Source organism: Panicum virgatum, chromosome 5K, assembly GCF_016808335.1.
Source record: "Panicum virgatum strain AP13 chromosome 5K, P.virgatum_v5, whole genome shotgun sequence".
Lineage (NCBI taxonomy): Eukaryota > Viridiplantae > Streptophyta > Magnoliopsida > Poales > Poaceae > Panicum > Panicum virgatum.
In genome coordinates this window covers 61,535,218-61,547,777 of record NC_053140.1, presented here as the reverse complement: position 1 = coordinate 61,547,777, position 12,560 = coordinate 61,535,218, and the positions used below count along the sequence as shown (strand labels likewise).

Here is a 12,560-nt window from a genome sequence, read left to right as displayed (position 1 = left end):
TATGCGATGGATGATGGGGGTAAAAGAACAGGCGAATTTCGTAGAAATAAATGAAAATATGTGTTTTTGAATGAAAATTTAAAAATAGAGGCGATAAAGTTTATGGCACGTGCACAAGTGACGACTTGCATCATACGGAGAAAAGAAATGAAACAGGAAACAAAGAGATATTTTATTTGCACTCAGGCCCGTACTGCGATACACCAATAGAGACGGCTCTTATCGCGCTGATAATTTCAACAAGGTGCCAACACATGAGAACGTCAGGCAAAATTGAGGCACCCAACAAGAGGACCGTGCAACTGACAGTACACGCGAAGTTTGCTCACGGTACACACTTCCATTCAATAAGTCAGTTTGTCCACTACTCAAACATTTACGACACTATAAGTACCAAATATATACAGCACAAAATATTTCATCAGGGTGTTGCTTTGCCTTCTTTGTAAGTTGTGACTTGCGTGAGCTAACATCTCTCAAAAATCTTGTAAAGCTTCTCCAGAGAAGCAACCTGCATACAAAGTTTAGAAACAACACAGAAAAATATTACAACACTGATGTTATAATCAGCAAAGGCAAACCCTACACAAGTGGTAACACTAAAATTCATTTCAAAGCCTCTGGCTACCTATTGACAGAGAATAAGTTACTCTACTCAAAACAATGTTAACCCATTGGTGACCAGGGTTAAAAGATTACAATGTGATATGTCCAAAATAATTTACTGCTATTGGCAATTTCAAGAAAATGCAAAACCACTTGTACATGCGCTGTTTTGACACTCCACGATGCCTCAAGATTGTGCCAAGACATTGCAACAGTTAGAAGATGGGATAGTGCTCTCAATTTCAGAAGTATGCATCAATCTGGACTCTGGAGACACTTGTCAATGTACATGAATTTTTAAATTAGAGACCGTATTACCAATTGTTAAACAATTCAATGCAAAGCTGGTGAGAAATACCAAGGAACTATGTGCGGCAATTATACCATCCACAGACAAAAGTTCAGCATCAAGAGTCTGCCCATATATAATGGTCTCTATAGAATCCCAAAAGCTTGAAACACAAGAACAAACCTGAACAAATGTTCCATCTGTTGCCATTGACTTTGGAGGCTTTAGGAAAAGTCGCATGGATGGAAACAAGACATGTTGAATGATCCACTCACGTTGGGACCATGCTGTTTCTGCTTCCGCAAGTAGTTCTTGATCAATATCATCTTCATCTGTGGTGCAATTTCTTTTTTAGCATCAATAGCAATTAATATTGATGAAAAGACATGCATATAGTGCTACAAATGAGCCTATGGAAGATGTAGCCTAGCAGCATATATCACGGAAATTTTTGTGTGCCATTAAATTCTGTCTCATGTTATCTAAGTGGTTTCAGAGTTGTCAACTGGGACGAAGTCCAGGATCAATAATCTCGATAATACATGTAAACCTTGGCAGAACTTGATTATGTCCTAGCACCAATAGCATGTAAATGAGTAATTGTCGCAGAGTACCAATATCCAATAAGATCACCTGTATTATCAACATGTTCACCACTTGCCATGCAATCTTTATTTTTCTTGTACAACTGAATGCCACTTCCAGATGGATTTGGTAGGATGGGAGGATGGAGAGCGTAAAAGTTCCCAATTGCAGCAGCAGCCGTCCTGAAGCACTCTTTCTCATCATCCCAAGTAACCTATTGCAAGATTGTAATTGCTAAAAATCAGGATTGGCCAGAACTAGGAGAACTGCAGCTTAAAAAAAAAGTAAAGAAGCAACACATATTAGGGCTCAAACTGCCAAATAAGTTTTTTCTTTTAAGAAAAGTTATGTTCAGATTTGAAACGCTCAAACAGCTTTGCATGTATTACTTGCCATCTCAACTGGTAGTGCATAGTCTGATGCCATGCTTGACTTTAAATTAGCATATATAATGAACTTGATGACTTAATAAGAGAGACCTACATCATTCCCCATGTTCAACAAAAATTCTGGGAGACGATCCGTATCTGGAGTGTACTGATCAAGTACAACTGGAAGCCTAGTCAGGTTTCCATCTTTATCAATATGGATTGAAAAGTACTCATTAATCATCTCGGCATTTTCTTTCAGTATCTCGGAGTTTACCTGCAAAGAAATATATTATGTTCGTCACAGGAGCTATGTAACAAGAAGGTGGACTTAACTGCAATAAAAGAATTAAGAAATACAAACATCATCTAGACACCTACTACATTAACAAAGAATTGAGCCAGTCAGGAAACAACTTACTTCTGCAATTTCCAGTTTCTCCTCATCATTTTCATCACCCATTAGTACATCATCCTTCAGTGCCATCAGTAGCAGCTCCCGTAGAGGAGCTGGTTCACTAAGCTGTATAGCATTGAAGTTTCCAAAACGGCAGAGTGCTTGCTGGTACATGAGTTCTTTACTGCACCGAATTGAACAATAAACATATCACATGAAAGCAAATGCCAAAATGTCCCAAGAAATAAATAAACAATATCAATCCAATATTTTGAAGTGGTGGAAGTAGTTGCAAGCTTGCAGCTGTTTTTTTTTCCTGAGAACCTTGCAGATGGATGTTACATGCATGGGCAAGCAATTTTATGATGGTCTGGCATTGCAGTCTGAAGCCCTGAACAACTTAATGTAGCCATGCATGCACGTTATCAGGCTATCATCTTATGGGTACAGTGGAATTGGGTTTCCGGTACCTTCTATGATTCAATTCACAAATTGAAGGTTTTTTTTTTGGCTCGGATAGGACTCTAGTCATAGGTGGAAAGGATGAGAGATACAGTAATTCAGTAGACTTTACCTAACATTTACAACATTGACAAGGTATAAGCGAGTATTGTGCTGTATCAAAGCGAAAACTTCGTCAGCCAGTCCAACATATGTGCAATTCTTAACAATGCTTAACAGACCTGCAGCAATAGATAAAACGTCATTTGAGAATAATAGAGGCACTCCTTTCAGTCATCAAAGGCTAAATGAGCTCACCAGGATGGCAGTTGGAATCTACTTCTGTAAGAAGCTCATGCCGACTGGATAAATCACAAGCATCTTTTGGGTTTCTTCTTGATCTTACAACATTCCTAGTTGAACCACATAAACATTGAAAAAATCAATGTAGAACTTCAAAAATCGGATTGCTTGAATTAGTAACCAATGTAGAAATAAGAAAAAGAACTTCCACCGAAACAAGCAACAGCATGTAAACAAAAAATTCCTCACATGATGAAAGGACTAGTATAGGTGCTTTATAAACAAAAAAGTAGCGGTGCATATGAGGGGGACTCAATGAAACAAATACAATATCAAATTCAAATGTGGCAGAAAACCTAACAAGGATGTTAGATGGTTGCCAGCTTGCTAATTAGGACCATACCTTACAGAAACAAGGTCAGATTTCTTTTCATGATTTGAAGATTGCCCGTGCCAGTAAGTGTGCAACCTTCCTGATGGATCACGTGGATCAGTTCTGACCATTTGGCTAACAGGAATTTTTTGAGACTTCATTCCTGCGGTACAAGATGGTTACAGTGAGATGATTTGCTGGATGGAGGTATAAAGGTTTCAGATACTACTAATTTGGTAGCAAATAGCAATAAATAATTAAATAATGTGCCATGGAAGCATAGGGTATCTAAGCTTAAAAGAGATATGATCCAATATAACTGTTCGTCGACATCCTACATACCAGAGGACATTTTGACCTCAGTACCCTTTTCCTTCTGCATGTTAGCGTGAGTAAGTGCTGAGGGGTTTACTGCCTGAAACGTATATGGAACAGGATCAACACTGGTCAGAAAATTCACATTAGGGCTCAACTACATATGCAAATACATCATGCCATGTTTCAAGTATAAGAAACGCTGTTATAAAAATAACAGAAAATGAACACCATTGAGTCATTGACTATCACCAAATCATATGCCATAAGAAACGAAATATCAGATAAAGAGGGAGGCTTGAATCAAGTTCTACACTTGTGTTTATAGGCAAGAGTTGCATGGTGGCAAATCATGTTTCCAAGAAAACATCTATGAACAATGGTGCCCGAGTATGGAATCAAAAACCATCAAATAGATAATATGGTAATCTCGATGGGTTATCGCCCAAAAGCACCACATAATATCAACCTTAACAATACACATACAATATGGGTATAAATAGTACAGGTAAACATCAATGAAGATATAAGATTGCTAATTAGCCAATTAATCACCTGAGTTTGGAATATCCTTGTGGTATTAGAACTCCTCAGCTTTTCCTCAATAGTATTTTTAATAATTTCAATAATACGCTCTTGATTCAAGAGGCTAACCTGAAAGCCAAAGATTCACAAAAGTATTCAACCATTTGTTATCTAACAAGAAAAACTGGAAGAAAAACTAATTGAACACCAGAAGCAGAACAAATCTTAGAAGGATGTTTCAAAATGCACCTCTTTCTTGGTTGGGTGTATATTGACATCGATGTGTTCTGGTGGAAGATTGATGGACATGTATATGAAGGGTTTGGATGCTTGAGGTAATGTTGCAGAGTACACAAATTCAATAGCTCTTTTTAGAGAAGTGCAGTCTACAAGCCTGTCTGAGGAGTGATATGAAGACACGTAAATGACAAAGATCCCCAGATTGCAGAAAAAATTTCAAATCTAGTTTATTGATGAATAGTATATCTGTCAAAAAAAAAATCATTAGTGCTATTCTCGCATATTTCTACCATTTATGAAAAGGATCATCGTGATCTTCTTTGCCACATAATTTGCATTTGATATGTAGCCATCCATCTTGAAGACTGCATCTCCAGCATTCTCATCTGAAACCTCTATTTCCATCAGATCACGAACGACAGAAGCCCCATAGACATTCCTTATAGCATCCAGCCTAGAAGATGTGCTCGCACTATGCACATCTGCTCTATTGGCTCCATGCTGTGACAGAAGAAGTAAATGAGGCCGTATTCAATCTGATGGCTGATGATATAAAAGGAAAAATATAGGGATATTTTACCTTTCTGCAAGAGAAGTTCACATTGATGTGATGGACTGCAAACCGACTAATGAAGTCCACAATCTTGGGGTAGTCATCATTGGAGTTCTGCAATGTTTTCCTACGAGCTACCATATTGTAAAATAAATTCTCGACCTGAAGAAAATTATGTTTTATCAAAATTACAAAGCATATCCAACAATATTAAACAGATAAGAAATAGTACTTCATGCGAACTAACCATGACTTGAGTTCCTTTAACTGCAGCACAGGGTTTTGGCTCATTCTCCATTACACCATCTTTATAAGAAACACTGACAGGGGGAGGGGGCATGACAAAAGTTATCAACAACAAATAATAGAATGCAGCAGAATCATGAAATTTTTGAACTGTTCATGAACTAACCGGTAGCCATGAAGTTGCCCCTCTGTTATCGTTGTCACAGTAACATGGCCGACATAAGTCATACTGGCCAAGGCCTCCCCTCTGAACCCCATAGACTTTATTGTCTGTAAATCCTCATATGCTGATAACTTTGAGGTAGTATGCCTTTCGCACAAAATTGGCAAATCCTCAAACTAAGAGAGGAAAATAAGTTAGTTATACAAAAATTTCTTCAGTGGACCCATAAGGATAAATTAATGTACTGATCTTATATTATAATAGGGAGCAGGCCCCACGAAATGCAACAAACCTAACCTGTAGTTCCATACAGTACAACATATAGCATCCAAAATTATGTCCTCGTAATTTATTAGAATTTGCAGTCATGAAATGCTAAATAGAGACAAAATAGGCCGTCACATTTTGTTCCGGTGACACTAATTGCGTGCTTATTTCATCGATAGAGAAATGGACTTTGGTGGAAAACAAATACATTTTCAATTTATCAAAGCACAGAACCAAAATTTCCTAATCCTTCCCCGTTCAATGCTCGGCAATTCGTCGATTCCACAGAATGGGGGCACCATTAGCAACAGTAGCAACGAAAGGCCCATACATAGTCCACCACACTAACCATTCGACAGGAGATGGGGGTGGGTTTAGGGTTTAGAGGGCATACCCGGATGCCGTGGCCATCGTCGGAGACCTGTATGAGCTTGAGTCCTCCGTCCTTGACGGTTACGGAGACGGTGGAGGCGCCGGCGTCGAGGCTGTTCTCGACGAGCTCCTTCACCGCCGACGACGGCCGCTGAATCACCTCCCCGGCCGCGATGCGGTTCACCACCGATTCCTCCAGCCGCCGGATGCGGGGAGGGTCCGCGCCGACGCGCGGCGACGGGTCATCGACGTCCATGCCCGCGCGTGGGGAGTGGGGACTGAGTGCAGGCTGCTGAGAAAATGGGGACGGCGGAGGGCTTGGTCTTTGGAGTTCGCGCGCAATGTATTTAAGGGCCGTTTAGTTACAAAGGCAAAAAAAATTTGGATGTCTCGTCGTGTGTTTGACCAGATATCGGGAGGAATTTTCGGATACTAATTAAAAAAATAATTTCAAAACTCACTTGGAAACCACGAGACGAATCTTTTGAGGTCTTTGACCGCAGCATTAGCACATGTGGGGTTACTGTAGCACTTATGGCTAATCATGTACTAATTAGGCTTAAAAGATTCGTCTCGTCGTGTACATCCAAACTGTGTAATTAGTTTTGTTATTTAATTATATTTAGTTCTTCATACATGTGTTTAAAGGGGAGGTGAAAATTTTTGGAAACTAAACGGCCCCTTAAGCTAGAGAATAGTAGTTGTGGAATAAAATGAATTTTATTCCTATGCGTTGCTACAGGTAATATAAATTTTACCTAAATCTATATATATAGGAGACCGTCAATTTTATACTCTTTCACTCTGTGTATAAAGCGAGACCGTCAATTTTATACTCTTTCACTCTGTGTATAAGGTGTATAAGTGAGACCGTCAATTTTATACTCTTTCACTCTGTGTATAAGCCGTGCCGTAACCGCACGGGTATTGATTGTCTAGGTTTTAATTGAGATTCAGATTGATTTGTTCGGATTCCGATTAATTTATTTAGATTCCGATTAGAATTCTAATTGATGGACCGTAAAATCATTGCTTGCTTTAGAAATATATAGAGACAGAGATGAGATTTCAGCGGTACAAATCTTAAATTAGTTACCAAATGTTAACTTTATGGTCCGTTATCTGGTACCCATTTTACTTTATGTTCTTGGTTGAGTTTGACCACACAGCAACACCGGGATGCTCCAAACGCTAGCTATGCTGGATTTCATCGCAAAACTGTTCATTGAAAGCATTGCAGAACTGCAGGCGGTTGAGCCGCGGACAATTGCACAATAGTCTTAAGCGTCTCAGTTAACGTGTATCTACTGAACCTACTACAACAGCAGAGAATATCGCTAATCTTTCCTTCTATCACCTGCGTGGCTGCTGCATCACCTGAACTTCACAAAATTGATTTTTCTTTTTTCCCGACCCCGCCCTGCTCACAAGGAGCTTACACTTACACAATGTGACCTACACGGACGCTGAAACCTTATCTCATCACACCTGAATACGAACGAGCATAAGTCTAGGTTGGATGTTTTCATCAGTATTCAGTGGCTGGTTGCCAGAGCCGTCACCAGCAGGCCCAGTACAAAGAACGGCTGCGCGCTTGCCTGCATTCAGCAAAGTAACATTGTCGTGATAAGCGTCTGACAGTTCTTGTTGCTCATGGATACACAACGGGAAAGGCTGGAGCATGTAAAGAGTGGGACAACCAAATGGAGCGCACCTGATATTTGACATCGTACTTAACAGGGTCCTTCAGGAAGTACTGGAACTGCTCCAACAAAGTAAGGCAGATTAGAATGCACAGAACGATGTTAATTAAGCAGACCGCTTGCTGCTCACCGCTCACTATTCGGGGCTGATTGTTCTTTAGTTATGTATCGTGGACTGAAGATGTTTTTGCCATCACTTACTTAGCATAGATAATCAATATAACTCAAAATGCAGTTTTTTGCCAGCCTTAAAGATAAAGCTACTCCTCATAGTTAAGCTTCGAACTTAATAACATGCATGGAAAAGAGCAAAAATTGAAACAAGAAAACATCTGGAATGGTCAGCTACCTGGAAGACCACCTGAGGAATTGTCAGTCCAAGCAGCACCAGGGCATAATATAGCTTGCCAGTGCTCAACAGGTAGCCTGGAAAGTGTAACTTCTATGTTAAAACAAACTCTTACAGAAATTCAGCATAGATGATAAATCAAGCATATCTCTTGTGGTGCCTCCTATTTTGTACTGGTAGAATGTGGCAACAAGTGGAAACACTCACTTCATTCGAATACTCAAGAAAGAAGCTATAAATAACTCTGTTAAACTTAATTTATAGTCTGCTGTCATGTGAAGTTTTCTAAAGTTAAGCAGAACAAAATTTTCACTAAGCACATCTTGTGTTCAAAGCAACTGCACTCCAAAGTTCCTTTTAAGGCTCCATCAATAAACAGGATGCTTAAAATCCGATGCATTATCATGACAAATGCAGAGATTATTATGCTATGCTTAACAGCAGCAAGGAGCCATGGACCACATGACAATCTGAATATGTTAAACAACTGAAGCTAAAACAGTAATCCTTGAAGGTAATTTATATGAAAAGAAAAGGAGCGAGCAATAGATAAAATTTCTGCCTAACCTGCAACAGATAATTGAGTGATGTCAATTGCTCCAACGCATATCCATTTTGCAGTTTCCATCCCAAAAGCAACAGGAAGTGACTAAAAAAGAAAAAGGTACACTGGTATGGAGAAGCGCTTAAACAATGAAAACATTTTATTCAGAAAGGAGAATAACCTGAAGCCCCAGAGCTCTATCCCCCTCGATGCTCTTAAAGTCGTTTACAATAGCAATCCCTAGCTGTGTGATCAAGAAAACAGTCAATCATCATGACAGGTCTGAATGATCAAAAGAAAAGTAACAGGAAATGTAGAAGAAATACCCCTGCTATGCTGTACAAAGTTGTCAGAACAACGATATCAGGAGTAAGAGTTCCGAACAACGCCTGACCAGCCCACCTGCAAAAAAATAATTTATACCTTTTACAAAAGATGTTGAAATAATAACTGTAACACCGGAGCCAACACTGTTTACTCGATATGAAGAGGGCATAGATGATGTTGATCCTACCAGGGCAAGCTAATGTAACTCGCACCCAGAGCAAAGTTCCCAATCCATCCATTCTGCTTGAGCTGAAAATTTATGATAAAGTTTTGTTTCAATCAAAAGGAATATTGAGTCCCAAGAAACTATTTTTCAAAAAGCAGAATCGGTGTAAAGAAGAAACACAAGTACCTTGAGAGGTGGTGCTGAATATATGTAGGATAGTAAGGAACCACCCACAGCAAGATAAAAAACAATAGGAAAATCGTGCCCTGCCTGAAATGAAGCAGACCATGAGATAATTTGGTGACAGTCAACATGTTAGTGCACAGAAGCAGTTTCTAAGCACTTACCCACACGTCTAACAAAGCACCCAGTCCAAGCCCAGCTAACAATAGCACCCAGATCTGAGTAATTACCTGAAGAGAATCATTGTCATCAGTAAGACAGCCATAACATGACTACTTGGCCAGTCGGAGCTGGCAAAACCCTTGTAAAAGATATCAAAAGATCATTATCATCATGGTTCAGTTTCATCTCAAATTTTATACAGCAGTAAATGGCATTACATGCATGATGCATCACAAGGGAAAATAGAGTCACCCAGATATTAACGACAATTTGAAAGAGGAGATTTGCAGATAGCAATAGCACTTGGTGATAATGGATGTAATGATAAAAGAATACCACTCTAAATGAATCAAAGATTAAATGCAAAGCAAAAACGAACAGATAATTTAGAAATCTATGTAGATTTCATGTTTTGGAAAAAAGATGAATCATCGTTCTCTAGAGTCTGCTTTATACAAGGCACAAGAGATTGAGTTTCAAAATTGGCATGCTCGCCTTTTAAACAAAAATATTAGTTCACAACAGAAGTATCCGCAAGGGTGGATAAAAAAATTTATAAACCATTACAATATTTTGAGTGGCATCATACTTTTCCAAAGTTTCAGGAAAGGAAGGAAGGAACGAATGGTGCATTGATGCAAAAGATCAAAAGCAATAAGGGTATATGAATGGTTTTTGTTTTGTGGATTAATTAGCTAGCATTCCCTAAAATGACAAGTTAGAACACATATACCTACAAGCTAGTTGACAGTTGATGAAACTAAACATATATGTAATTACATATGCCAAAAACAAAGAGATCCCTTTCTCTGAAATACAGGCATACCTCATTTTCTGATATAGCACCTGATGGAATAGGGCGATAAGGCTCGTTAATTGCATCAATGTCTCGATCATACCAGTCGTTAATTGTCTACAATCAAGAATGTTTGGCTAGCATACTTATTAGTAGAAACAGTCTCCTATGCAGAAGCATTGAGGTTATAAATAAAAGCCAACACAGATAATCTAGAAGTAAACCTGCGTGTATCCTGTAAGGCATGGGCCAGACATTATCATGCAGACAATAGATTTTGCAACATCTTCAACCGTCCAATGGAAATTTCCTGAACACGATAGATTAAGGGGTGAAAGAACATAAGCATAAAAGTCATACAACAACAGGAACAGTGTTAGGAAAAGTAACAAGTCATTTGGGAGGTGGGCAATGTAACAATGATGCAATGCTTGATGTACCTACACAGCAAAAATATATTTGCCAAAATTCACCTGGTGGATTATTTTTATGAAGTGAAAGAACATATTAAAACAAAGTATAGATGGGCACCAAAGCATACCAGAGGCAGCTGCTCCACAGAGAACTCCCCAGACAAGCGGAGGCCATGTAACTGGTTTAGTAAGTTGAAGACGTATCTTCCAAATGTCCTGTTCACACCATGTGAAAGAGGACACGGATGAATATTACATTGTTTCCAGTCATATGTTCCAAATGGCTGAATTGGTGTGCACAATATTAACTTCTAAAGACTATAAGCATTTAAAATTACAAATGTCCAAAAAATTATACTCAAGGTTTTCTCTTTCTCTTGAACTCTTTTTTTTTAAAAAAATAAATAAAGGTGCCATCTGATGAACATTATGTTACAAGATTCATTATTACTCAACATTTCCACTGCATAAGATGCCTGACTAAGTACAGAAAGATACCACTTACCAGGCATAGCGCAAAGCATGTGAAGCAATTAATTCAGCCAAACAAACAAACAAAAAAAAAGTGGCATGTTCATAGACTAGTGTGTTGGGATCATGAGATGGAAAACGCTGTAACATGTGTAGCTCTACGCATTGTGCTGAGTCCCAATTAGCCACACAATCCAAGCAAAGGCACCCATTGTAACATACGTATATCCAAATCCAATGCACGGAGAATAACAGGAGGGAGGAAGCAAGCGGTGAGGACGCACGGTCTCCTGCTTGGCGCCCTTGATGCCGAGCAGCTGGTTGAAGCTGGACCCGCCCGCCGCCGGCGCCTTCTCCGGCGCCTTGGGCTTCGCTGCGCAGAGGAACCCAGCAAAGCAACCAAGCATCAGCAGAGGCAACGGGAGACGCGTGGAAAAAGGATCGAACAACAGTGCCGATTCGACAAAAACGGGCGCGCGTACAAGTGCTCACCGTCTTTAGCGTCGGTCTCGGCCGCGCGGACCACCGGGAAGGGGCGCCTCCCTGCGAATGGAGCGTCAGGGGATGGGTCAAACTTTGCTGTGCAGTATTGTGTAAGCGGCCTGGAGAGAAAGAGAGAGGAGAGATACCAGTGCGGTTAAGGCGGAGATGAGGAGTGTGCGTCGGGGAGCGGAGGCGGAGAGGGGGGCGGAAGGCGGCGGTGGAGGAGGACGAGGCGGAGGCGGCGAGGAGGTGGGCGGCAGCCATGGGGAGGCTGGCTTGGGTCGCAGGAGGAGTGAAGGGAGGAGGATAGCCGATAACGCCTGCGGCTGCTGCTGCTGTGCTGTGTGCTGCTCACTGCTCGGGCTTTCTCCAACCATTCCCCCAATCCAACTCCCCCCAAACGTACTATTTACTATATTTTACTATCTCCCTCCAAAAAATACCTCCCCCTATAACTCCTTATCTCCAACCATTCCCCTCATATCCATTCCCCTATACACTATACCTCACTCTTTAACTATTTATTTATCATTTTTAAATTCTGAAAAAAATAGTACTGTATTTGTACTACTATAATACATATTGTTATCAAGTTACGAAATTCAAATAAATTTTTTATCATAAACAAATGACGTGATTAGAGTAGAGAGGGAGTTGTAATCTCCCCTATATGTGGGGGGAGATTCAACTCCACCCCTACGTAGGGGGAGCTTTAGGGGGTGCCGTTGGAGGCACCCTCCCCTCTAAAGCTCCCCCCACACAAGGGGGAGGGGGTTTGGGGGGAGGCGTTGGAGAACGCCTCAGTGGAGTCGAGCTCACGGGTGGCCAGTGGACAGGATTCAGATTCTACAGTATTCCGGAGTAGACTTTTAGGAGTATTCCTTTATGTGCATGAGCAAGACTATGCTATAATTTTTTTT

General features: G+C 40.3%; 2 protein-coding genes across 2 annotated transcripts; both read right to left on the bottom strand.

Moving 5' to 3' along the window:
* Positions 1-148: 148 nt before the first annotated feature.
* On the bottom strand, positions 149-6,367 carry LOC120709307 (DNA mismatch repair protein MLH1-like). Its single transcript, XM_039994908.1, has 16 exons — positions 6,066-6,367; positions 5,408-5,580; positions 5,243-5,315; positions 5,023-5,157; positions 4,733-4,943; positions 4,452-4,600; positions 4,233-4,331; positions 3,705-3,777; positions 3,393-3,525; positions 3,005-3,099; positions 2,820-2,928; positions 2,270-2,429; positions 1,964-2,125; positions 1,529-1,694; positions 1,079-1,227; positions 149-511 (listed from the first exon to the last, which is right to left on the bottom strand). The coding sequence occupies exons 1-16, from the start codon at positions 6,297-6,299 to the stop codon at positions 467-469; spliced, it is 2,166 nt and encodes a 721-aa protein (XP_039850842.1). The 5' UTR covers positions 6,300-6,367; the 3' UTR covers positions 149-466.
* Positions 6,368-7,239: 872 nt separating this feature from the next.
* LOC120709305 (chlorophyll synthase, chloroplastic-like) lies at positions 7,240-12,476 on the bottom strand. Its single transcript, XM_039994904.1, has 16 exons — positions 12,440-12,476; positions 11,787-11,997; positions 11,650-11,700; positions 11,442-11,530; positions 10,815-10,902; positions 10,498-10,583; positions 10,304-10,390; positions 9,480-9,545; positions 9,319-9,402; positions 9,154-9,215; positions 8,966-9,041; positions 8,821-8,883; positions 8,663-8,744; positions 8,096-8,172; positions 7,758-7,805; positions 7,240-7,641 (listed from the first exon to the last, which is right to left on the bottom strand). Exons 2-16 carry the CDS (start codon positions 11,902-11,904, stop codon positions 7,579-7,581), a joined length of 1,140 nt encoding a protein of 379 aa, XP_039850838.1. The 5' UTR covers positions 11,905-11,997; positions 12,440-12,476; the 3' UTR covers positions 7,240-7,578.
* Positions 12,477-12,560: the final 84 nt, after the last annotated feature.